The sequence below is a fragment of the Thermobia domestica genome, chromosome 2, assembly GCF_964235325.1.
Source record: "Thermobia domestica chromosome 2, izTheDome1.hap1.1, whole genome shotgun sequence".
Taxonomy (NCBI): Eukaryota; Metazoa; Arthropoda; class Insecta; order Zygentoma; family Lepismatidae; genus Thermobia; species Thermobia domestica.
The window spans coordinates 350,820,760-350,848,709 of NC_137455.1; the positions used below are offsets into that span (position 1 = coordinate 350,820,760).

The 27,950-nt window shown below is 37.0% G+C and overlaps 2 protein-coding genes across 2 annotated transcripts in view; one reads left to right on the plus strand and one right to left on the minus strand.

Moving 5' to 3' along the window:
* Positions 1 to 27,950, minus strand: part of qless (decaprenyl diphosphate synthase subunit 1 qless) — a 290,536-nt gene that overhangs the window by 120,241 nt on the left and 142,345 nt on the right. The window lies entirely within an intron of this gene.
* The window catches only part of LOC145678930 (uncharacterized), a 59,385-nt gene continuing 39,455 nt past the window's right edge, over positions 8,021 to 27,950 (plus strand). The window contains exon 1 of the mRNA XM_081749537.1: positions 8,021 to 9,120. Coding sequence (XP_081605663.1) covers positions 8,021 to 9,118 — 1,098 coding nt within the window. The 3' untranslated portion in view covers positions 9,119 to 9,120. The remainder of the gene's footprint in view (positions 9,121 to 27,950) is intronic.

Here is a 27,950-nt window from a genome sequence, read left to right on the forward strand (position 1 = left end):
TACGAGAGTAAGTCAAAAACTAGCCGTCCTTTCGGTGCAAACTTCTATCCTCCTTTATTGTTATGCTGTTGTGGTCATGCTATGAAAGTTTGAGCCTAATTCCTCCATTTGTGAAATGAAATGAAATGAAATCTTTGAGTTTTACGTCCCACGGTTATGCCGGTTAGGCTAATCCTCCATTTGTCTTCCTTTTGTTGCAGATAGATCATGGCCGCTCCATTAGAAGTTTGTATCAAAGAGGAAGAACGAACAATGATCCGGTTTTTGTAGTCGGAAGGTGTATCGGGGGCCGCAATCCATCAAATACTTTCGGTAGAATATGAGAACAGTGCTACCCTGCTAAGCGAAAAGACCTTATCTCCATTTCGCATACTTTCGAGAAAATAAGGGAAACGCGTTTTGGCTTAGGCTGTACGTTCAAATTTGTTGTATTTCAGTAAAACTTTAATAAATATATTTTCACGGTCTAAAATTTGTGAGGTAATACAGTTAAATATTTTTGCTTATGAATTGCCACTTAAGGTCTTTTTGCTTACTTTCAGTCAGTGTGCGAATTGAAAAATTTTCCCAGGGGGGGATGAATTTCACCCATATGCGCAAGCAGTCCTCCCCCATATATATATATATATATATATATATATATATATATATATATATATATATATATATATATATATACACTAACAAGTACAAAACAGTTGAGATGTGAGATCTTTCATAAATTTTCACTCAAGTAATATTTAGGTTAGCTACGCAAAGTAGACCTACTTTTATGTCCACTTAAAAATACTCCAGAGGGGGAAAAAGTTATCCCTGCCAGGGATAAAATTTTCCTTCTCCAGGGTGGGAAAGATTTTTGTCAGGGGGGGAAATCCCTGGCATCCCCCCCGCCAATTCGCACCCTGCTTTCAGTTACAGTTTTGAACATAAGGTAAACACTCATGACGTCATTACTCCCTACTTATTGGTCAAACCACGTCAATTTCACTTTAGATAGATGCAGAATTGTACTACGAACATTCCCATACAAATATCTAGATTTTCGAAAAATGTGGAGTTAAGGGCTTTTCGCTTAGGACGGCAGATAGGTCGTTGTGCAACATGGCGGACAGTGTGTTGGACAGTATAAATAGGTCCCATATGTCAGGTAATTTTACAGTTAATACTAAATGTGGTAAATGTAAAAGAGTATTGAAAAACGGCATAAAGTGTGAAAGATGCAAGGAGTTCTTTCATTTTGGCAAGTGCAGTGCAGTTGACAAAAATTCCAATATTTTAAGCTGGTCTTGCATGTCGTGTAGTAGCTGTGAAAAAACAAATGACAATCAACTTAGTGAGGTATCAATTTCAGCTGAGTTTGTTTCAAATCTTCTTGAGGAACTACATTCATTACGTAAAGTTGTCGAACTCTTAGCGCAAGATATCCAGCAACTACAACGCCAAGATAAATTTCAACAATTGGGTCAAGAATCGTTAAGTACAAGGCAAAATAGAAAGACCTGGAGCGACATCGTAAGAATTACGGCCGAAGTCCCAAATGCTACTAGTGAACCTAATAACAGCGCGAAGATACCATCTTTTTCCAGTTGGAAATCACAATATAGTGGAAATTCTAGCCCTCCGAAAATCATTTGTAGCCCTATCCACAACGCAAGTGCAAGAGCAAATTGCCAATGGAGTGTCAAAGCTGCAGAGAGACACGACACTGTGTGCAACTCAAATACTAAGGGTAAACTACTGGGTAATAAAGTATCAGGTCTACAATACGATTATAATATTGAAACAAAAAACAGATTCAGTGAGTTAAGTGGCCAGTGTGATAGTGTAAAGCAAGTTAGCCTAGGAAATAGGCCTATTCAAGTGCGACGTGTAGATCGTTTAAACCAGCAGGATCGCCCAAGATTTCCGTCACAGGATTCAAGCAGTAAGTCATGTTTTGGTGTTGAAAATGGAAACTCAATTTCAGTAAATCGGGTAAAAAAAGTGCAAGGGAAGGTGTTCATTGTAGGGGATAGTCACGGTCGTGGTCTTGCTTCCAGATTAATGCAGGAGTGTGATGATATGAACGTAGTAGGTATTGTTAAGCCTGGTGCAAAACTAAATAACGTTGTAAATTCATGTGTGGACCAGAAATCATTCTCAGATACTGATACTGTTGTACTTATAGGAGGCACTAATGATGTGTCAAAAAATGAGTCTGAAGATGCTGTCCGTGTTTTGAAGACTACACTCAGCACTCTTACTCATACAAATGTAATAGTAGTTAATCTGCCACACCGGCATGATCTATTGAAGAGTTCTTGTGTTAACTCAGAAGTACATAAAACAAATAGCATCATTACTAAAGTTTGTAGTCGATTTAAAAATGTACAGTTATTAGATGTAAGTAGTCTTCCACGAGAATTTCACACCCATCATGGTTTACATTTGAATAATCTAGGAAAGCGTCATGTATGTGAAAATTTAAGTAATATGATTAAGGCTCAGAACAGGAACAGGGATCCCATTCCTCTTACTTTCCCCCGTACAGGTCTTAGCAATGATAATACAGTATCGTTTTCAGCCGGACAAAATAACGTAAAAAATGTAACTTTTTTAGCACACCAGATGGAAAATCCGAACCCAAGATAGCTAATACAATAAGTATTTTTCATCAGAATGTACAAGGGATCCAGAATAAACTCGAATACTTTGATGTACTTTTAGCTGATGATTTGAAAGAATGTAAGGTTATTTGTCTTGGTGAACACTGGCTAAATGATACACTTATTAAGGAGGTCAATTTTGAAAACTTTAATCTTATCACTAAATTCTCTCGTGTTTCACACGAACGTGGAGGTGTATGCATCTTTGTTCACAACAGTTTAAAAGCTTCTGAAATAGATATTACAAAATTTACCTGTGAATTTGACTTTGAAGCTGTAGCCATTAAATTACCAAGTGTTAACATTTGTATTATATGCATTTATAGGTCGCCATCCGGCATATTTACTGTTTTCTTAAAGAAACTCGAAAGTCTTTTGGACTTCATACGAAAAGACTTTGAAAAAATGATCATCTGTGGTGATATTAATGTAAATTGGATAGTGGAAGCAAAAAAGAAATCCGATCTACGAGATCTGCTGAATGTGTACAATCTCCAAGCGCTAGTGGATGTACCGACACGTCATAATAAAAGTGCGCTAGATCAGTTCATCATTAGTAAAAATCAATTTGCCTATAACCTTGAAGTATTTGATCCCGGTTTCTCTGATCATGATGCGATTATTTTAAAAATCACTTTAAACAATACCACTGTTCTTAACTCTAAAGTATACACAGTTACAAAGAGAATTTTCTCCAGTCATAATATGGAATATCTAAATTTCTTGCTTTCTCACGAGTCTTGGAATGGCATATACAATACGTCTAACACTGAATATAAGTTTAAATACTTCTTTGAAACTTTCTTACATTACTTCAATATGGCGTTTCCAAAAGTTACTCGTAAAATCCGGACGTCGTCCACTAAATCGTGGTTAACTAAAGGCATTAAAATTTCTAAAAGTAACCTATTTAGATATAATAGATTACTCAAAATAAATACATCACTTCCTCACAGCTTTCGAAATTATATTTTTAAGTACAGGAAAATATACAGAAGAGTAATTAAAACAGCTAAATTACTATCAAATAGCTCCACAATACTTAATTCTACTAATAAAGCTAAAACTATGTGGAAAATCTTAAATGGTAGAACAAACAACAAAAAGAGCGACTTTGAGTATGTTAAAGTTGGGGACGAAATTATTAAAGAACCTAAGCGGATTGCAGATGTCTTCAATGATTATTTTCTAGACAGTGTACCATTACCTGACCCCATACAAGCGAGTTATGACGACTCGATGAAATTTCCAATGCATTCACATACGATCTTTTTAATTCCAGCAACAGTAGAGGAGTTATGGAAAATATTGAGTAAGATGTCTAATTCGGGATCTTCAGGTTTTGATGAAGTTCCAGTGACTGTTATTAAATTTTGTTTTCCTTTCATTGTAAATCATCTCTGTTATTTAATTAACCTATCTCTTGAGAATGGATGTTTTCCATCAGTGTTAAAAGTGGCAAAAGTAATTCCTCTCCATAAAAAGGGGAGTATGCATGATGTAAGAAATTATCGCCCAGTCTCCATTCTTTCCACGTTTTCAAAAATTTTTGAATATGTAATGAAGTCACGACTCTGCAATTTTTTGAAGTCATGTAACTTACTATCACCATCACAACATGGCTTCCAAAATAAGAAAAGTATTGAAACAGCCTTGTTTGATTACATGTCCAATATAGCTCTTGAATTAAAAAACAGTAAATATGTTGTTGGCCTATTCATCGACTTATCCAAAGCTTTTGATACAATTGATCATGCTATTCTTTTAAGCAAGTTGTATGCTTATGGTATTAGAGGAGTAGCTTACAACTGGTTTCTCTCTTATTTATCCAGTAGGCAACAAGCGGTACAAATATCAAAATTAGCTGCAGATGGGTTTCAAACAACTTGTTCGTCTTTGTCAACTGTAGTCAGAGGTGTTCCTCAAGGTTCCATTTTGGGTCCTATTCTCTTCCTGATATATATAAATGACTTGTTAGAATTTATGCATCCAGCGAAATGTATTCTATATGCTGATGACATCAGTATGATAATATCAGGAAAATCAATAGAAGAAGTTGAGAGGAAATCTGACATTTTTACGGACAAATTAGTAAAATGGATAACAGCGAATAGGTTAATTATAAATCATGATAAATCGATTCTCTTACATTTTCATTTTCCAGGAAAACCGCGTATATCACCTAGAATAAAAATATCTTCTAACTTACTCCAATATTCTTGCATAACAAAGCTTTTAGGTGTAATCATAAGTGATGATCTTTCATGGTCTGCTCATATCTCCACTTTAAACAAGAAACTAAGTAGCGTGTGTTTTGCCTTATACAAACTTCAAGGTACTGTATCGAGAGAAGCACTTCTTAGCTTTTACTACGCCAAGTTTAATTCATTAATTAACTTCGGCATAATACACTGGGGATCTGCTGAAAATAGTTTAAGCACTTTCCGATTGCAAAAGAAAGCGATTAGAATAATTTTTGGGTTACCCACAAAATCGTCATGTAAAAAGGTTTTCATAGAAGCAAAAATTTTAACACTCCCCAGCTTATACATCTATAAATCTATTCTTTTTACTGTGAAAAACAAGCATCTTTTTATCTTTAATAAAAATGTTCATAGCCATAATACAAGACAAGGTAGTGACATATTTGTGATGCATCAAAAATATGCTAATATAAGCAAAACCGTGTACATGAATTGTGTCAGATTGTATAATAAACTTCCTCTGTACTTGAAAAATATGACCAATGTTTCCATTCTTGGTAAGACTTTATATAATCTACTCACTGAAAAGTGCTATTACACAATTAAAGAATATTTAAATGACTCATTAACTGAAGAGTTGGTTACAGATACTTACCCGTGAGTACATGCCTGGTGTGGTAGAAACAGTTACCTAATTATGTGGTTTTGTATTTTTAGAAAGATTACATGATGTATACTTCTGGTACTTGACAATATTGTATGTTTTTTTTTTCTGACAACTGTAATGCTTACATGAGAATTTCTCATGCTTTGTAAGCTAATGAAACAGGCAAATAAATGAAATGAAATGAAATGAAAGTGTCTTGCCGCAACGGAGTGTCTACGAATGGATCAAAAAATTCAAAAATGGTCTCACAAGTGTTACGCACGAGAAAGAAGCCGGACGATTCATCTACGATCACAAATGACGAGGGTTAAGTCAAGACGAGACCATAAATTACGGAGTTTCCGCAGTGTAAAAATTCCCGAAAACACTACCTGGGACACACATTGTAATCAAACTTGAACCAAAAATCCGTGAACCATTTTATGTACCCAGCCCCATAAACGGTAAATGCATCTAATTTTTTTTTTTTGTTTGTTTGTTTGTTTGTTTAACTGGTCTGGCATTTTTTGATAACACTATTTGGGACCTCATGAACACATTGTGATCAAATTTAAACCGAAAGCCCATGGGCTTTTTACCCACATACCTACATAAAATTTTATTTATTGAAATTATAGAACTTACAGTAAGATAGAAAATAATTTATTTTTGTATATTTCCACTTTATTTATAATTTTTGAAGAGTCTTTCCTATCTTTTTTTTAATTGTTAAATCTGTGATCATATTATCAATTATTACTATTATCAATTCTTGCCTCTATTAATACTTCTACCAAGGAGTTCATGTTTTCAACAAAGTATATATAGCCTATATATATTTGTCGTAAACACCGTAAGTATGTGTGCACCGACGTTGCACAGAAATACACAATTCCGCAGACTGCACAGAAATTTCCCTCTTTGCTTTTATTTAGGCTATATAGGGTTTTTTTTTTCTTCGATTTCATGACCTTTGATTTAAGTCTTCAATCCGTGACAATGAGTGTTTTCGTTGTTAATGTGTATACCTGTATGTAAATTTCTTCATTTAGTATGAAAATCTCTTTTGCGGATATTGGTTCAGATGCAACAATTTGCAGTATTGCACCTTATGGACCATGGTAAATTCAGTTATGGAAAATTTATGTAGTACCCCCTTCATTTGGTGCCCTAAGCACGTGTTTATTTAATGATTAATTCACCTCTGACTATTCTTACTGTAATCTCTCCTTCGGTTCCAGGCCCACTATTCATTATAATGCAGACGGTTGTTTGGAAATTATGTTTCATAAATATATTTCGCATATTTTGCTGCACTAGAAAGCGTAAATATGGATACGGACACCAGTTGCTTTCTTTCTGAATGTTAATGCTGCTACCAAAAAGAAAATACTCCACATCCGACAAGCTACAGTGCCCGAGAATTATCTTGGCAGTGACGTAGACACCGCTATTGCTCAAATGCAGTCCCACTGGTTAAAACAGACGCTTCGTTCAATTCAACGTCCAATCCCAGGAATGAGAAAATGCGGGAACACAAATACCAACTTAACAGCAAGCAGTGTTCTCTACAACAGGAAAGCGAAAGCAAATGAACAGAAATGGGAGATTAATTTCTGACAAATATACTTGTTATCTTTGTATAACGATAACTGGAGTTCGAGAAGACGTAAATGCTATATTTTTTGCTTTTCAATTTATATAACTTTCATGAAGAATATGATTATTTTATATTTGACTTTTATATTATAAGTATGTGGAAAATAATTTTAAATGATAGCCACTTAGTTTTTATTCTGTTCTAACAACATTCAGATTTCAACATGCTACAAACTTCCGTTCTGTTGAAGATAGACACAAACATGCAGTGGACGAAATGGAAAGGGAAGTTTAAAGTTTATTTTAAAGAAAGCCCCATGTTTTTACCTATCACAGTTCTTGAATTAGAGGATGATATGTGAACGTGTTTCTTGCGCGCGGAAACAGAGCGTGGGGGTTGTGAATGTAGCTTCGAAAATTCTAATATTTACCGATAGGGCACAGGAACAGCGCTTCCAGGAAAAACACACACACACACACACACCAAACAAAAAAAAAAAAAAAAAAAAGAAACGAAATGAACTGGAAAGCGCGTGTTTTCTTTGTGTAGGGCTATACAGTGTGTAGTGACTGGTAAGAGTTGTGAATCCTTTTGTTTTGTTCTCGTGTTTGAAATTTTGTGTATAAAAATGGGTGATAGTGCCGTAAAGAAAGGCAAGCCGTTGCATAGTGATGCAAGAGACATTGTTTTTAATGTTTACAACTTTTTTGCATCAAACAATAATAAATCTGATAGTGTGCGTGAAACCTCCCGAGCAACATGTGTCAGTGAGAGATCCGTGTGGCGAATTGTGAAAGAGAAGGAGAAAAGTCTAAATACAGGACAACCCGTCGTGACACCCGGTAAAGCAAGACCAAATACCCAGAAAAGGCAAACAAATTTAGATTCTTTCGACGAAGCAGTAATTCGTAGAACAATTCACAATATGTATGCTGAAGGCATTGCCGTGACCGTAAATAAATTATTGTGTGAACTTAAGGAAAGCATTAACTTCAAGGGTTCTGAGTGGGCATTACGACAAATACTGCGGAAGTTGGGTTTTAGGTTTAAAAAACATTCTATTGGGAATAGAAATCTGCTTCTTGAAAGAAGCGATATTGTCGTTTGGCGACATAAATATATACGCGAAGTGAGGAGGTTGCGCGTAAACGAACCTCAAAGACAATTTGTGTACTTGGATGAAAGTTTCGTTCATACGCATCATACTGTACCGAAAGTCTGGTTAGATTCGGAGGGCTGTGGAGGGTTACGAGTTCCGACTGGAAAAGGTCCTCGGTTCATTCTCGTCCATGCCGGTAGTGAAAACGGGTTTGTAGAAGGTGCAAAGCTGGTCTTTTTCTCTAAATCAAGTGCTGGAGATTATCATGGTGACATGAATGGCGATAAATTTTTTTCGTGGTTTCAAGAGCAACTCATTCCAAATTTACCAGAAAACTCAGTGATCATTCTTGACAATGCTCCATTTCACAACAAACAAATTGAAAAAGTTCCAACTTCCAATAGTAGAAAATCAGAAATGTTGTCCTGGTTATCGGCTCATAATGCACCCCATAGTCCGGATTTCTTGAAAGCTGAACTTTATGAATTGATAAAGAAAAACAAACCTCAACATGTAAAATATGTTATTGATGAAATTGCAACAAGCAAAGGACATAAAGTAATAAGACTACCGCCATACCATGCTGACCTTAACCCTATTGAATTAATATGGGCAAACGTGAAGAAATACATCGCTGTCAATAACAAAACTTTTACCAAACAAAGTGTAGAGAAGCTTATTGAAGAAGCTTTCAAACAAGTAACGAAAGAAGACTGGAGGAAGGCTGTTGAAAACTCGCGAAAATGGGAACAGTTTTACTGGGAAAAGGACTGTCTTATGGATGAACGGATTGACAATTTAATTGTGAGTGTTGGAAGCCATTCAGAATCCGATAGTTCTGTAACAGACAGTGATCGGGAAGACGGGCCTGGAATTTATAGCGACGATTCAGACGACCTCGGTTGCTCACCAATGATAGACTAAAGGTAAGAGTAAATTATTTCTACTTGTATTGTTGTGATTTATTGTGTACATTTTAAAATATTCTGATAATTGTTAGTGTAATATTATTTTTTCTTTCTTTGTCATAACAATGCACATATATACTAGAATTATACAAATCAATTGTTATCTAAATTCTCCCATAGTTTGCTAACAGCATATTATTACACTACAGTTTCGACGTGACGTACAAAGCGTTCAGTGAGCTTTCTAAGTACTATTTGTGAGTAGCGTAAGTTGGTAGCCTTGCAACTGAGAGCGCTGACGTCACTGCCAAGATAATTCTCGGGCACTGTAGTCATCTTTCACGAATTTTGTCTGCCTTGCCACACGTATGTTCAGAAAAGGTAGCAGATACTCGACTCAGATAATAACCAGAAGCAGGTTCCTTGCTTTCTTTGTATATGTATACCCTAACTCTGAATACCCAATAAACCACGATTCACTTAAACGTCCACATCATCATTGAGGCGAATTCACACATTACACCATACCCGAAAACTAATCTTCAAAGTATTAATTATTATCTCTTCCACATTGAAAGAATATACTTATTAGTTGTTCTAAGACAATCTGCAAGCTGCTAATTAAATTCTTACTTCTAAGCATACCAAGTTGTTAAACAACTAACCACTCCACAAAAGTGTGTGCTTTGAACTGGACTAATGGAAACAACAAGTTTCAATTTTTTTTATTATTTTTTTTTCAGTATTACATATACAAGAAGTCAAGGCAAGAACAAGTTACGGAAGTCTCTACGTATTTTAGTTGTAACCAACCACACATTATGGTTAACTTACAAATCCAGAATTCTCTCAAGCTGAGGACTTACACTAAGGGAAATTTGCTCTCAGAAGACAAAAGCCAATGCGTCTGAACGACAATAGGCCTTTCTAATTCTTTTTCTCCCTAGTGCAGGGCAAACATTAAAAGCAAAAAAGAAAAATCTAAAATAAAATAAAAAACACATATTAAGCATTTAATTTCGCTCGGAGACCTCCATAACAAAGGTTTAGCACTTTCACGGTATTCATGAAGCACAGGTTCCGTGTATTGAGTGAAGGTTGGCGACTTTCGTCAAAACATGCTACAATGTGCTTCGATCATTTCTGACTCCTTCAGTTCTCTTTCTACCTATGTTTAATAATTAGGTCTAGGCGAAACTTTCACTTTTTTCTTCACTATTTGGAACACAAGCTCTTCTGTGATCACGTCGCAGCAGCCACAATCAGCCGACTAAGTCATACAAGAAACAAAAGACCTCTTTATTATCGTTCAACAGGTAGTAGCCTTCACTTGATATAGAAAAAATATAATTTTAAAAAAAAGCACATGCTTCTAGTTAATATTGTTGAGGTAGGTTAACTGCTAACTCAGGTTGTCTTTTTAATGTGTTGCATAATTTCTATAACATTAAATCTTGGAACAACTGATCATCTTCCCCTTTGCAACCATAGGATCCCTTCAAAGTAATGAATCGAGTCATAAGTATCTTCGGTTTTAAAACTAAAAATACAAAAGATGTTTGTTCACTGTATATATTAATAATTTTCATTCAATGTACACATTGAGATTTGAAGAACTCAAGAACCAAATGCCTGCATATCATGTAATTTCTCACCAGTGGTCGAAGTGAGACGGTATGCGGTGGTACTCCATACCGCCTCTAGTTTTTTAATGAGCAAGCCATACTGTCACTGGAAAGTAGATGCTAAATACCTTTAATAAATCATTTTTTGTACACTGTAATTGACGAACAATTTATGTAGAAATAATTTCTAACTTGACAGTGCCGAAATTTTTATCTTTTTCCAAACCTTTTGTTTTCAAAATGAGGTGTCTTCAAAGAAGTTAATCTAGTTTATATTTTGATGTGTCAAATTGAATTGTTTCTTTCTTATTTGTGTGCCTTCTTGCCTTAATGCATACAAATGTTGTGTTTTGAGCATGGGCGGATTTAGGGGTTTCTGCTGTGGGGGAGGATCATCCGAGAGTTTGGAATACTCCTCAGTTGAGTGAGGGTCCGGGAGTTTTCCCGTAGGAAATTATTAATATAAAAACTCGGCTTTTGAGCATTTTCGTGTACAATTCTCTATAATACAACATAAGAGGATTTTTTAAAATTATTTTTTTCAGAAAGTTGCTGATGGGGACCAAAGTCTCTCCTTGACCCCCCGTAACTACAGAGAAGTTCTCCAATGGTTTTTAGTCATTATGTAAATAGAAATCCAATATTTTAGGCAACATACCCTCACTGTATTTGAATATTTAGATAGCCGGTATGTAGAACCAAAATCGTAATAAACCATACCACCTCTGCTTTTCTTCCACTTCGAACACTGTTTCACGCATATATATTAAGCTTGTTCAGGTCTACCAATATTTCCAATTTGGTCAAGTGGAAACCCTTTGTTACTAAGTTATTGGCCTCCAATTTTGAGCTTGGACTTAACACTTCTGTTACGAGAAGTAAGTTCAGTGCGTGTTTATTGTCAAAACAAATGAAGTTTTTTTTTTTTTTTCTATAGAGAAATATATTAGTTCTTGTTTCTGATACACTTCTGTACAAACGTTATGCCTGTCGTCTTGGTTCGATTCTCTGCCTAGTGTTATGACACAATTAGGGAAATGCATTAACTATTCATCATACGAAAAGTAAAACAGGAAGTAGATTCTTCTACGCGTAACGATAATGTAGCCTTGCTGTGTCTGTGAAGAAAACTATCTTGAGGATAACTGGGGTTTGTTTCAGTTATACTTTGCACGCCTTTTCATTGGTCAATTGAAGCTCCCTCCTGGCTATATGATTAGCATGTCTTTGGTACGGGAGATCCGGGTTCGATTCGACGTCATGCCATGTACGTTGAATCCCATATTAAGCCGTAGGTTCACGTCTTATACAGCCTCAGTGCACAAGGCACAGTGAAGTATGTTAAACTTCAATTCAACTAATTAACAACTAACTCAATTCAATTCCTCGTAAAGAATATCATGATTTAGGATAACTCAACTGAATGTGTGCCACCTAGCCATTAAAAGATCAAGCACTGTCATCATCATCATCACAGGTATTCTGCCTTTATTGGTAGGTCACTTGCCGCAGCTGAGAAGCTTCCATGCTCCACGGTCCTCCGCTAACTTCTTGGTCTTCACGTATGATCTTTCTGCTTTAATATCATCCATTAATTGTAGTCTCCTTCGCCCCCTCCCTCTCTTTCCCGCCACCATACCCTCTAGGACGTCCCTCATGATACAATCTCTTCTTAGGCAATGTCCCAACCAGTTTCTCTTCCTCTTCCTAATAATATCTAATAGTGTTCTTTTCTCACCCACCATTTCTAACACTCTCTCATTCGTTTTCCGCTCGACCCAAGTAATTCTTTCCATTCTTCTCCACACCCACATTTCGAAGGCTTCCAGTCGATTTTCTTCGCCTTTACGTAATGACCACGTTTCCGCCCCATACAGTACAACCCTCCACACGAAGCATTTTATGAGTCTTTTTCTCAACTCTTTATTCAAGGCCCCACAAAACAGACTTTTCTTCCTCCTAAAGGCTTCTTTCGCCATTCCTATCCTTGCTTTTAAAATTTCACGTTCGCACTTCATGTCATTACTAAGTATACTACCCAGGTATCGAAAACTATTCACTTCTTCTATTTTCTCCCATCCTACTTTTATATTTGACACAGACCCCTTCGTTCCAATCACCATGGCTTTTGTCTTTTCAAGCACTGTAGTGCTGGGAGTGCTAATTCATTTATGACGGTCAAAAGTATGTCGAGAATAAAAACGAGTTAGAATGAAGCTAATCTTCGTGAAGTTGTCCATTTCTGGAAAGCAGAATCTTGCATGACCATCAGATGAGTAAATCATAGATGTAACTGCTGTTAGGATTATAACTAAAATCCAAAAATGAAATCTTTCAGTTTAACGTCCCACGTTTATACCCGCTAAGCGAGAGGAATGATTAAGGCAAGTGAATGACGATGAGAGAATTAGTGGAATGAAATATGGAAAGAAATGGTAGTACCCTAAGAAAACCCACGGACACGATGCTGTCCTTCACAAACTTACTTGGCCACGGACCCCACACACCAGAGGTAAACTCTCTACCACTGCGCCATCGTGTCCACCATAAATAAAATCCAAAAGTTTGTTTTTCAACATTTGTACGTTCGAAGAGCGAACAAGGTATGTAGTTTTTCCGAGCAACTTCGTCTAAAATTAGGAGATATTATTATTATTATTTGTTGAATGTCGAATACTTAATTTGTAGTATGCAATATGTTTTATCTGAAGAGTTGCTAGTATCAACGATCTTCATTGTAATTCAAGAACCATATATTTTAGTCTTGAATCTAAATAACCTTTATATTTTCCGATTTACAGGGAAACACTAGCCAATTAGATTACACCATTTGGGTAACACATTATTATACTTTGTAGGTGCTGCTTATTATTATAATGGTAAGTTGAAAGATAAGCCAAACGCATTGAAATTTTAACTCTTTTTGAAGTTTACTTCATTGTTTGTTGGATTAGAATTTGGCATCCCTTTCAGTACCGACACTACATGAGACGCGGACCTACAGATTAACGTGGAATCCGAAAACATGAGCTTCCGCTAGGATTCGGACCCGGGTCTCCCACGCCGAAAATTATTTACGGTTTGTAAACGTTCCGCATTTTAAGGGATTGTCCCTTATTACGAGGTTATGTCCTGGCGCTCCGACAAAATTCTTCGGGACGCAGAATTGTCCCGTAATATGTAGATATGTAATTAATACTTTCATTCTTAAACATGTTAATTACCAAGAAATTGATACTTTTTCGTCATAAAAATGTCATACAATTGGCTTGGCAGTATTGTTATGTTGAAAGAATAATGCTACTAGCAGATGCAGTAATAACTAAGTACAGATAATATGATATGACACTGTGGATAAACACCGTGTGCATAGTTTTTTTTGGGATTGTCTCAGTAGAAGATCTAGGAGATAAAAACTGGGGAACCAGCCAGAATCCAGATTATGATAGGAATATGATGAGTTTGTTTACTATAAATTTTCAAAAATATATAAATAATAGCTTAAATTATTTTTGTCACTCAAAAACTGGGAGGCCTAGGCTCACGTGGCCCTGGGTTGTCTCGTTTTTTTCCTCCTACTTTCTTGAGTTGTGTTGATTTTGAGTTTAACGCCCCTTTCAGCAGCGAGGCTATGTGAGACGTGGACCTACTGATTAACGTGGAATCCGAACCACATGAGCTCCCGCCGGGAATCGAACCCGTGTCTCCCACGCTATATTTTCTACCATTACATTCACTATCATTATCATTATCGCCATTTCCCTTTTGTCCCGGTACATGAACGCCAGACGTTACAGTAGAAATTTCATTAATTTATATGACACTGATCTCTTATGAAACGACTTATTATTATTTTATGTGCCTTCGAAATCCCTAAGAGAAAATATATGCTAAAAAAGACGAACCAATATTGTTAATGATAACATTAGAGACAGCGGCAGACCCAGTAATTCAAGCACTAATGTTACGCTTGGAACGACTAGAGTATCCCTTTTACAGTCCTGACCTAACCCCAATGACTTTCCCCTTTTCCGTCTTCTAAAGCAAAAAAGGACTGGCCACCATTATCTGGCATGTGATTACGTCAAAAACGCTGCCTCATGGTGGCTAGAACTTTATGTGGATTTCTATGCAAATAATATAGAAAACTTTATCTGTTGTTGTGATAAGCGGTTGAACAAAAACTGTGATTACATTGAAAACTATTGTTGAGTCCCTTCTATGATCAGGCATGTTGATCTCCCAGTTATGTCTCACACATATGCCATAATAGCCTTTGCAACTTTTTTTTTCGAACAGCCCTCGTACGAAACCCTATTTTTAATTAAATCCTGATATGTAAAACATAACTACCCATTAAATTCGACCCAATACCTCTTAGTTCTGGAAGCTGCATTGCAACGGTATATCTACCAGCAGTATCTATGGTGAAAAGCAAATGTTTTCTTTAATGATAAAAATGAAAGTCATTTAGAAATCTATGAATGAACACAATGAGGAATTAAAAGATCAGTAAAAATTCGTTTGAAGTCTGTTGCCAACAGAAAGAGGAGGCTGGCTATATATCACCAACTGCAATTTCTAAGTGAAACTCACCAAGCCATGTCCCTACGAAAGAATGAATTGGTCATAAACAGAGCCGCACTCCGGATGCAAACAAAAGATTTTACCAATGATCAACAAAAATGAAAGACAATGCAGGAGGAGAAAGAATCCTTTGACCATAGTTTCCACGCCTCGCTTATTTCGTTCTTCCATCCTTTTTTTTTTTTTTTTTTTTTTTTTTTAAGTTCATTTTCTGGCCATTATTGAATAACATATGAAGCTCTTCAAGGCAGAAGATTAAAAAAAAAAAAAATGCCTATCAAAACAAAGAGAAAGTGTTTGGAATTCACGTATTTTGGCAAAGAAAGTGGTAATTGCTTAGTGTGTATACTATAATCACCTGAAAAGTGCCCAAAAAAGCATAGAAAACGCTCGTATAATAATAATAATAATAATAATAATAATAATAATAATAATAATAATAATAAACACGAAATATGTTTATTCCAAGGCTTATTAATTCACGAAGATCGTGCGAAGAATCTTGAATAGGAAGGAACGACCAATGGATGCGGAAAATAATAACCTCCTCACATCATACAATACGAATATTTAACTCTGCTTCCACACAAAGGTCAAAAAGCTTACACTCACCCGAGGCAAAAACACTGAAGGACAGCAGGACACTATCCCAAATTCTACGATCATGGAAAAAATTAGACCCTGATAAAAGGACGTCTTGTACTGTACAACATACGAAGAACAGAATTTAGGCCCGTAAAACTGAAGAGCTATTTTGAATAGAGATCAGTCCAGTCGCCCTCACTGAAATGTTTCTTGATCAAGCAAATACTTGGGTATTATTTTAAACTAGCGTCAATTACTCTGTTTGCTGGATTAAAATAAGAAAAATTAGTAATATGTTTCGTTACTTAGTCACTTTTTAATATTATTGAAGCGCTCTCTGATATCGGTCATTTTCGATCATTTTTATATATCTCCCCCTCCCCTCCCTCAAGTTGGGGGGCTGAATTTGAATTTAAACGGCATCGGAAGTGTCACTGTTCATCTCAGCGACCCAGAAAACTATGAATTCGACACTAATATTGGTCATTTTCGATCGTTTTTATATATCCTACCCTGCGCTAAGTTGCACCGTCAAAGTGAAATTATAAAATCCATCCCAAGCCCGAACCTCATCTATGTGGCAAATTTGATCGAAATCGGTCGGGTAGTTCAAGAGTTATTAAGTCAGAAACACGGTCACTTTCTTTTTTATTTATATAAATAATACATTGCTACTGCTTTTATCAGCTTTTTCTTTCTCCACAATGCAGAGCGAAAATCTGAACTGGGACAGGGTAAGATTTAGTGCAAAGTTAACATGGTCATCAAAGGTCTTCCATAATCAACTAAATATTTCAAACAAAATCAAATACTCACATACTTTTTCTGTACTTATCACTGACTTCAAAGAGAAAATATTGTAACTTCATTTGTGTTTACTAACATACTAGCTGAAATGCCGTTCCTCAGAGGTGTTTAAAAAAAAAAAAAAAAAAAAGAACTCCGAATATCAATTCCCTAATTGCAGGAATTCGTGAGACACCTTACTCTTCGCAAAAAATGTTTATCCTTATTCATTCCTCTTATTAGAATACATACATATGTTTTTAAGATCCTTTCTTATCCCTTGCTTTCGTGACAAAAGGAGTATTGTGTCCAAATTTCAATTTATAAATACGAGGTGCATACAAGTTGTAACATCAATTTTTTCTCAGGACTGGTAACAGATAGAAACGTGCTGTGTTTTAAAATACGCGACCACTCGTTGTCAATACGTGATAGAGATGGTAAAACCGTACAGCACGTAGAACTCTAGCTACAGTGGTGAGAGTGATGCCTGTTTTTGATTCTTACGATACTCGTCTTTTCTTCAATTGCGTGATGTGATACCGCTTGAAATTCATCCCCAGCTGAGTGAGACATATGACGATGGTGTCATGAATGTGTCTAATGTGCGTTCGTGGGTGCGACAGTTTAAAGAAGGCAGAACGTCGTGTGATAAACCAAGGCAATCTCGGCCTCGCACAAGCCAGTCTAATGACATGATCGAACGAGTGGACAACGTTGTAGAGAATCGCTGAATGAGTGTGGAACACATCGCCTCCAAGGTTGGCATTTCCGTGGTATCTTGCACCCTGTCGTCAGACCGGCTTATGCGAGGCCGAGATTGTCTCAATTTGATGTCACATGATGTTCTGCCTTCTTTGAACTGTCGCACCCACGAACACACATTAGACACATTCATGACACCATCATCACATGTCTCACTCAAGTAGCGATGAATTTCAAACATTGTCACAATGGAGAAAACGAATGATTACACCCTGTTCTTGCCATGAAAACGTCGTCATTTTACGAATATTGTAAGTATCAAAAACAGTCACCATTCCTACCGCTGTCGCTAGAGTTCTGTGTTGTTATCTCTGTCATGCATTGACAAGTGCTCGCGTATTTTAAAATAAAACCACGTTTTTATCTGTTAGTATAACGTCGTTGGCTTCCCGCGCTTGGACCTACTCGTCACTGAGGGTGTGGTAAGAGGATAGCCAATCATCACCCTTCAGATTTGTCTAACTTACTCATCGCAAGGGTGATGATTGGTTATTCTCTTACCACGCCCCCAATAACGAGCAGGTCCAAGCGCGGGAAGCCAACGACGTTATACCTTCTGGACTTTAGTCATGAGAAAAAATGGAGGTGTTATAACTTGTATACACCTCGCATAGCAGCATGGCCTTGTGTTGAGTCACTTTCACTCTAATATAATAATATTATAGAATTTGATTCTTCTGTCTCACCAAATTTTTCTCAAAGTGACTTAGGCATATAATGTTTCCTAAATCCACTTCTCGGTCGGATGTTCTAAATAGCTTTCACAATTACTTAGATTTACTATCTATTGCAAAGGCTGAAATATGCCATACGGAATAGTAATACATATCCAACAAAAATTATAAGTGAGAGAGGCTGATAACAGGAAAAAAAAAAAAAGCTGGCAGGTCTTTCCAGATAGTAGCCACTTTGAGAATACAAGGTAACAAAAGAGCTAAAAGACTTATTCACACTAATGTTCTAAACAAGAGGAAAATGAGATAAAACATCATAAGCTACGAATGACTATTAAGAATACCAAAATAATACAATTCAGCGAACTGACAAGCTTAAATGTAGCTATTTTCAAAAGAAAGAGAGAACACTCAAATCAATCTAAAAACATGAATGACAGTTCTATGGATATTTTTAAAGCTATGACAGGCTGGCAGTGTCTTGACGATTGTATGTATTATGTAAGAAGTTTCGGGCTTGAGCCCATGCCTTATATCTGAAGAGTAAAAGTTAAGGTAAATTTTGACAATTTCCGCTTTGGAACTATCGAGATTCCGAAGAACCTCCTTCCTCCGATGTGCTTCTTCCACTAATTGCGAAAAGTATATAGGGACACTTATTTATCCCGTGCGCGTGTATTTGCATGGCACAGGCGTTTCAGGGAGGTACGGAAGTCAACTGAAGACGACAAACACCCAGGTGCAGCAAGGACAGGAATTTGGTGGACACATGTTGTTCTGTATGGTTGCCAAACATGGTCGCTTACTCTGAGGGAAGAACATAGACTGAAAGTATTTGAGAACAAGATCCTGAGACGAATATTCGGACGCAAAAGGAACGGGAATGAAGAATGGTGGAAACTTCATAACGAGGAACTGCATAATTTATACGGTTTCCCAAACATTGTTAGGGTCATCAAGTCTAGGAGGCTTAGATGGGCGGGTCATGTAGCTAGAATGGAAGAAAGTAGAGACGCTTTCAAAGTCTTGACTGGAAGACCAATTGGAAAACGACCATTAGGAAGACCTAGGCGCAGATGGGAAGATAATATTAAGATGGATCTCGCAGAGATAAGAATACAAAGTAGAAATTGGATCCAGTTGGCTAAGGATAGAAGTCTATGGAGAGCTTTTGTGAACGTGGTATTGAACCTCCGACCATAGAGTTAGTTAAGTGAGAACATTGATTACAAAAGACCGAAATGCGACACTCGGAATCATTGCTGAAGAGTTGCACGTGAATAAGCCAACTATATGACAATAAATAATCCACGATCTCAACAAGAGGAAAGTCTGTGCCCGTTTCGTGCCTTATTCCTTACCAAATTACCAACAGAGGGACAGGATTGATCACTGCAAACAACTTATTGCTATGGCCAATAGGAGCCCTAACTTCCTTCTAAATATCGTTACTGTGGATAAGACATGAGTTTTTTTAATATAACCCGTCGACAAAATTTGAGAATTGCAGTGTGGATATCTCCTAACTCCACAACCCAAAAAACTGCGCCAGTTAAAATCCAAAATCAAGATTTGTTCACTGCTTTTTACAATAGTAAGGGCATTGTGCATAAGGAATTAGTGCCTACACTTAATGCTACATTTTACCTTGAGGTATTGCAGCGGTTAGTACGAGTATCGGCATGATGTTCAGTGGTATCTGCTCCATGACAATGCCCCAAGTTACAAGGCAGTGATTGAGCTAATTTTTGATCCAAAAGAAGGTGTGTGTGTAACCCTACCCTCACTATTCACCAGATTTGACCGCGTGCGATTTTTTTTTATTTCCTACACTCAAGTCTATGCTCAAAGGTTCGTACTTTGATGACGTAACGGCCATCAAGAGGGCTACGATAAGGGTTTTGAAGAGTATTCCATAAAGGGGCTTTCTGTAATTCTTCTATGCACTGAGTCCAGGGCGCAACATTATATGAATGTAGGAGGAAAGTACTTTGAAAGATCCAAGGTAAGAAACTTTCTATGTTCACTCTCTTTCTTTTTTCTTTCTTTCTTTCTTCTACAGCTCCAGTCTCGATTTCAAATTGTCCGAACAAGATCCCGAATTCTACCTTCTATTTCTTTCGTTCTACTGAATTTTACAAAATATCTATCGCAAATCGATCAAGGTATACAATTATCATAATAAACTAAATGGATCCAACCAGGCTGAAAATTTATCGCATCAACACTATCATATTATATTAACTTGTGAAATAAAATTTAAAAACATTTCCTGTTAATCTGTCCATGTTTATGGCCGTTAGGTTAAAGGAAACGGAATAATTAATGAAAATGAAATGAAATCTTTGTTTTACGTCCCAGTTATGCCGGTTAGGCTAAAGGAGACGGTGATGATGAGTAATGAATGAAATGGTGGAATGAAGAAAGTGGGAGGAAACGGGAGAACCCCAAGAAAACCCACGCACTCGGTGTTTGTCCACCACAAAGTTCACTTGGCGGGGGCGGAATAATTAATGAAAATGAATGGTTATGAAAGAGTTCGTGAAATGAAAACGCAGGAGAAAACGGGAAAAACCAAGAGAAACCCACGTTTGCAATGTTGTCCACCATGAACTTACATGAACTCAGGGGCGGATCCAGGGGGGCGATCGGCCATCCCCCCAGAAGAGGAAACTTTCTTATTTTATATATATAAATAAAATCCATCCCAGAGTTTGGAGCCCTTAAAAGTTGCATTATGACAACCCACCGCCCCCCCCCAGAAGTCGGTCCTGGATCCGCCCCTGCATGAACTGGGATCGAACAGTGGAATTTTCGTACTAGAGATGAATGATAGATCACTGAGACAATGTGGCCCCTTAACATTATACTCGTTGGTTGATTTGGAAAATGAAATGAAATGATATCTAAGTTTTACGTCCCACGGTTATGCCGGCTAGACTAAAGGAGACGGTAATGATGAGAAATGGATGAAATGGTGGAATGAAAAAAGTAGGAGGAAACGGGAGAATTCAGAGAAAATCTATAGAAAACCTTTTGTCTCCCACAACGCTCACTTGGCGCGATCTGTGATGAAACCAAAAACCCCATGCACCAGAGGTGAACGCTCTACCACTGAGCTACTACAGCCCCTGGTTGGTTGATTTGGAGTTTAACATCTTTTTTTAGCACTACGGTCCTAGAGTTTAACATAGGATCCAAACCACATGAGCTCCCACCAGAAATCAAACCCAGGTCTTGTGGACCGAAGACTTGTGCGTTAACTATATAGCCACGAGAGAACTCTCATCAAATTCGTATTATTGGTAATTCAATAAATCATGGAATCGATAAGAAATCGAGTCAATACGTCCGCTTCATTTTGTTAAAAACACGTACGTCGCAAAGGTGAACAAACTGGTGACGAATAGAAAAGGGCCAAAGACATGAGTGTTGATATTGCTGCCAGATAGGAGAAATGTCATTTAGATAAGAATGGAAGAAAGGTGCGGTCGCTGAGAGATGTAGATCTCGGTCAAGACGTAACAATGTCAGGGACAAGGCTACAACCTCCTGTTTCCCTCTGCTCCATTCCAAACAACAAAAAGGAAGAGCAATTCCATTGTCACACTCACTGCACACATACTTGCTAACAGCCTGCGAAGAGCTCTACAAAAACATAACCTTTCATTTTTTTTAATTTTCTTCCCTCTCCTTTCCTAGTACGAACTGAATGTGTGGTGCAAAAGACAACACATCTCTACGTAATCCTATTAACAGTATGAGTAACGAATTTCTCTTTGCGCTTAGGGACGGAGTCAGCTTTGTCTGTTCGTTGTATCAAAAGAAATAGGATATATTCAAGACTGATTCACTCAAAATTTCACTTTTCTATTTGAATACTACATTCATAAATCATATTTACGTCGCATTACTTTAATGTCACATGGACAGAGCTAAAGCAAATGGTTAAATAAATCCCAGCATAAATTGTATAATTGCTGTCAAATACAAAAACTCAATTCTCGATCAGTAGCGAACACCTGTTCCATATAGTTAGTTATCAGTTTTGATATGAAAACTAGTCTTGTCTTTGTCACAAACAAATTCCTTATCACTGAAGGTGGAAACAAGTGTTTTATTTTTTTTAAGAGATGTAGAAGGAAAATCAAGAAATAAAGATAAAAGAGCCAGTTGCACTGGAATTGCAAACTGATATATTGCAATTGATGCTCGATATTGAATTTTATATAAAGGATTACCATCTTCCCTCTGCAGATGTATTTACTTTATCTTTCTCTAACATAATATATTATTATTTAAAGAAAAAACAGACACAATGCGATTGTATTTGTGGTGTATAGGCCTTTCTGAGTGCAAGTGCTCTTTCTCTCATCTTCGTTGTTCATAATTGGGTAGCATACTTTATATCATAACTTTTAAGATTTATTCTTTCTGGAGAACGGAGGCGGTAAATGATGCCATTGCAGGGGGCGGCAAATTGCCTAGGGCCGGCCTTGGGATGCATACTACATGAAATTTAGAGCCCGAAATGCCTGTAAGTGGTACCCACACACGCACATTCTTCGGGGGGGGGGGGAATAACTACATCTTCAATTTGACGTTCCACAGTTATGCCTTTAAGTTAAAGGAAACAGATGGTTAATGTTGGAAGTGAATAATTTTGAAAGAAATGAAATGAAACCTTTTAGTTTCACGACCCACGGCTATGCCGGTTAGGCTAAAGAAGACAGTGAATATGAAAAATGAATGGAATGGTAGAATGAATAAAGTGGGAGGAAACGGGAGATCCCAGAGTAAAACCACGCACACGGTGTTTGTCTACCACAAAGTTCACTTGGCGCGAGCTGAGATCGAACCAGCGACCACATGCACCAGGGATGAACGCTCTACCACTGAGCCCCCGCGGCTCCAATGATTTTGAAAGAATTGGCGGTATTATAATATTAATGAAAACCAGAGATTCCCGAGAAAAGTCATGGGCACGATGTTGTCCACCACAAACTAAAAGGTCTGGCATCGAACCAAGGATTCCTCTCACCAGATGTGAGTGCTCGAGCACTAATGTACCGTCTGGTTTCCCTTCTACTATTGAAGAGGTCTTATAATAAAAATCTCCCTAGTAATCAAGTTAGACGAAATTTAATTAGGCGTTATCAGAATGATATCGACAGCTAGGAAAAATATTCGCAATACAATGTCATTGACAGAAAGCAGAAGAAGATAATACTTAACCCAGTGGTGTCCCCTCCCCCTCATGTCCAAGACGCACCCCCCTCAATAGTCTATCCGTAGATGTTCTTCCATTTAAAAAAAAAAAAAACTTTTCGATTAATGTTTACACCCCCTCAAACACATTTATATAGATTTTAACCCCCCCCCCAAATATTTCAATGACGTAGTTTGCATCATAGCCCCCCTTTGTAGGCACCCCTGCTTAACCGTCCCACTACCTTTTTTTTTTTTTTTTTAACGCGGACTACCAAGGGTGGTCATTTTGTACCCACCTGTTAAGATTAAATATATATCTTAGAAAAGAAACAAATTAGAACAGCTATTTATTACACTGCCATCTAGGAGTGACATTACTAAATGTCAGTCATAGCTCTACCAACGGGAGAGGAGAGTATTTTGTGCCCACCAACTTAAAATAGCAACCGCCAAATTCAGAAAAGGCGGGATAATGCTATTTATTACACTGCCATCTAGGAGTGACATTACTAAATGTCAGTCACAACTCTACCAACGGGGGAGAGGGCACTTTGTCCCCACCAATTTAAAATAGCAAATTTTATGAGACACTAACGTTCAATTTGAACCACCGTCAGGTAGGATACGCTTTAGCTAAACATGTTGAGCAATAACCAATTTAAAATAGCAAATTTTATGAGACATTAACGTTCAATTTGAACCACCGTAAGGTGGGATACGCTTTAGCTAAACATGTTGAGCAATAACCAATTTAAAATAGCAAATTTTATGAGACACTAACGTTCAATTTGAACCACCGTAAGGTGGGATACGCTTTAGCTAAACATGTTGAGAAATAACCAATTTAAAATAGCAAATTTTATGAGACACTAACGTTCAATTTGAACCACCGTAAGGTAGGATAGGCTTTAGCTAAACATGTTGAGCAATAACATATTTCTTACAATTTTAAAGAAACGATTAAAAGAGTAATTACAAATATATATATATATATATATATATATATATATATATATATATATATATATATATATATATATATATACATATACTGAGTGGAGTGGGCACAAAGTACCCCCCGTTGGTAGTCCGAGGGTTAAAATTGGAAAAAATAATTCAGTGAAGAGATAACACAAACAAAAAGATTCTTAAGACAAACTACAAAATCGTCACTAGCAGACCAAACGATTTGCATCGCGTGCAAAACAGTAAATAAACACACATATGTATGCGATGAGATGAACTCCTTTTGTCAGTTTGTATGAGGCAAGCAGTTTAAAACATCAACCACACGTAATAATTTTCACTTTCCCTCACCTGTCACAAGTATACACATGAAAGCCATCTTTTGAATACTTTCCATAAGAGACATAAAAGAAGATTATGTCCTTTCTCCATTTTACTTTTCCTCCCCTCTCTTCAATTCTTCAAAGAATAGAATAAAAATGGATTACACCAGACACGGAGTGCAATGTATTACACGTAATATGTTCAGTAAACCGTAACAAGTAAACACGGAAGTTTACATCTTTAGCGTCTGCAAAATGTCGGATGCCACTCGTCCAGTAGGTTACGGATTTCTCTTGGCACTTGCAAAACTTGCGAATTGTTCACAACACTAGCTGATAAATAATTAAGAGGCCAAACATGTACTGTTACTTTCGTGTTCTTTATTTCATAATTAGCTTATTATTACATCTTAATTTATACTATATATATACATCATCCTGTTGGGAAGGAGAGGATCATCGGACTCCCAAATGATTGAATTTCACGTGTCATGGGCCCAGCAATGCGTGTGGCAATTTTACAAGGTGTTCGAGAAGTCCCCACAGCCGTAACTTTCATATGCAAATCATTTTTAATGTGTCATGTACTGTTGAACGCGATATGTTCAGTTCAGTTGCTCTATTACGAAGTAATTTAGCTGAAGACACCGCAATTGACCGAGAGACACTAGTGCATGTTTTCTCATGCTGCTTCTTATGTCTGCTATTCAGTTTGTCTTTTTACACCACATATCCTGAAGTAAACGCATGCTTCTTCCAATCAAATGAGGGATCTACCTCGTAAAGCAACTTGTCAAAGCAATCTCTAAACGCACTGTTTGCCCTATGTGTGATCGTTCGTACACTCACATATCGTCGCATGAGAATCAGAGAAACGTAACTCCCATTTTCGTAGGTTTACAGGCGAGAGGACAAAAATATTATTTTCTTAGAAAGATATGTTTTTAATAAGATGGTAATTGACCTACATTACAACAGATGATCGACAAGGAGAACAGATGGCGTTACGTTCCATTTACACCAAGTGGAGCTTTCAAAATTATGTCCAAACATGAAGAAAACGAAATCCGCATTTTTTTGGAGTTATATTCAACTGGTTTTCATGCGACGATATATGCCACTAACCGTTCCTCAACTGTGTAACTGTAACCACTCACATTAGCCATGACTTCAAGGTTCAAATGTTTCATGTGACCTTGAACTCAGGGATACCGGACAGTGGTGTCTGAGAGAATCAAAAGCAGTGTTATCAATACCACAGCTAAAATTACACCGATTGTTCTGTTGATACTCAAATCTAGGAGTACAAGGGCTTCTCAGACACCCTGTACCGCAATATAGGGTAGGCAGGTCAGGGACTCGAGCTCCTTCCTGGTTTCAGAAATCTCTAGGAGTGGCTCGAACTCTGCCGGTTTGAGGTCAAGCCGTGGAATCTGGTACCAGGTGGTGTGTTGGGACGCTTCCCCGGTAATCTACTACTCGCTAGAAGAGTTCCCTCCACGTTTAGGTATAACTGGGAGATAGGCTTCGCCTCATCACGGAATGAACGTGCCCCCTAACCCTAGATGTTAGCAACTGCCCTAGAAATGGTGGAAAGTTTGTTGTAGGCAATGGAAGCGAGCCAAAACAAATCGTTCCAATCAATAACTAATTGGTAGGAAGCCACTGTATGAAATTGTATTCTGCTTTCCACCGTCCTCCTACCCCACTGAAGTTTCACACAGTTCGACTTTGCTCCCCTGGATAAAATTTTCTGGAAGAAAACCTGGCTAGAAGCCAGTACGTTGTTTACATATCAAATATTTTTATTAATCTTAATCTCATACAAGGCGAAGGATGAGCACTTTCGCTAGAGGAAAGGGCAGTTTTTACTTGTGAATCAGAAAAGACATTTTAAAAAAGAAACCAAGCTTAAAGCGTAGTTAGTTCATACCAATATATCGGTTAACATTTAGCAGTTGACCCAGTATCTTTCCAGATGCTAGGCTACAAACCAGCAATGAATGTTCGCATTTTTTTCTACGCTGATACGCTAATAATAATAATAATAATAATAATAATAATAATAATAATAATAATAATAATAATAATAATAATAATAATAATAATAATAATAATACTTTATTTGTAATATGGTACAAAATTAAGTTAACCATGAAACTATCAGTTAATGTCAGAATGATTTAACTATTTAAAAAATATATATATAGGAAATTGCAGAATGAAATACAGATGTCATAAAATTCGCTGGGTACTTGACAAGTGATTTTGGTTTCAAGCATAACCATATGTTAGCAAGTGAACAAAAAACTAGAAAAAAATTCAGGTATAGATCCAAGGTTGGTAACTATCAGAGATCGTAAAAGATTTATTGCTTGAGGTCCAACACAATAATTAACTGCTTACAATAAAATACATTATACTTGCTAAATAAAATGACCATGACTACACAGTATAAAATGAGCAATACTTACAAGGTATATCCTATCCAATGTTCGCTAAATGGTGAAGAATTTCTTATACTTGATAAAATAGTTACTTGTCTATAGTAGGAGCGTAGCAAGTTCAAGAGAACACTTCAATACATTGAACTTGTTGGGCAAAGGCACGTGCAAGCATTTGGAAAAGGCAATCTGATTTTGCCCAAACATTTACCGCTCCAAAGTTAATCTCGCAACATCTGCTCGTATCATTTTGGTTTGAAGATGGAGTTTTTCATGGTTGAAACTGTCTACACAACAAGGCTAACAAGTTTAAGAAAATGTCGTGAAACGTTAAACTCCACAGAAAAAAACTTGCGCAAGCATTGTGAATAGGTAATCAGGTTTCGCGCCAAAATTATGATTATCAAACTAGCCTACCATACCTCTTACTTTGCCATGCTAGAATGTAGCTAATTTAGCATTAGCTATACTATTTTTAGCAGGGTTTTCTTCCCCGATCCCATACTGCACTTAATAAAAACACTTTCATGCACATTAGACAGATAGAATTGCGTGCTACATGAACTTCAGAGCTATGCCAATGATATTTCTATCAGAAGGGACATACACATTAGTACCAGGGCTTTTATTGAAAAAACCAACAAACCAGTTTTTTGGGTTTAAACCCGGTTTTTTGGTTTAAATAATTTGCTCTATGTATATATATCACATATGGACATAAATAAGCTTGTTTCGCCCTAGTGTTAGTATGCAACAACCGGGTTATGCTGGAAGGGGTCACATAAGCTTAAAGCGGAATCAAAACCGCTTCTCGGCTTACATCCAAGAGAAATTGTCCTCCATTTGAACTCGAAACCGGGACTAATTGGCCACAAATGCGAT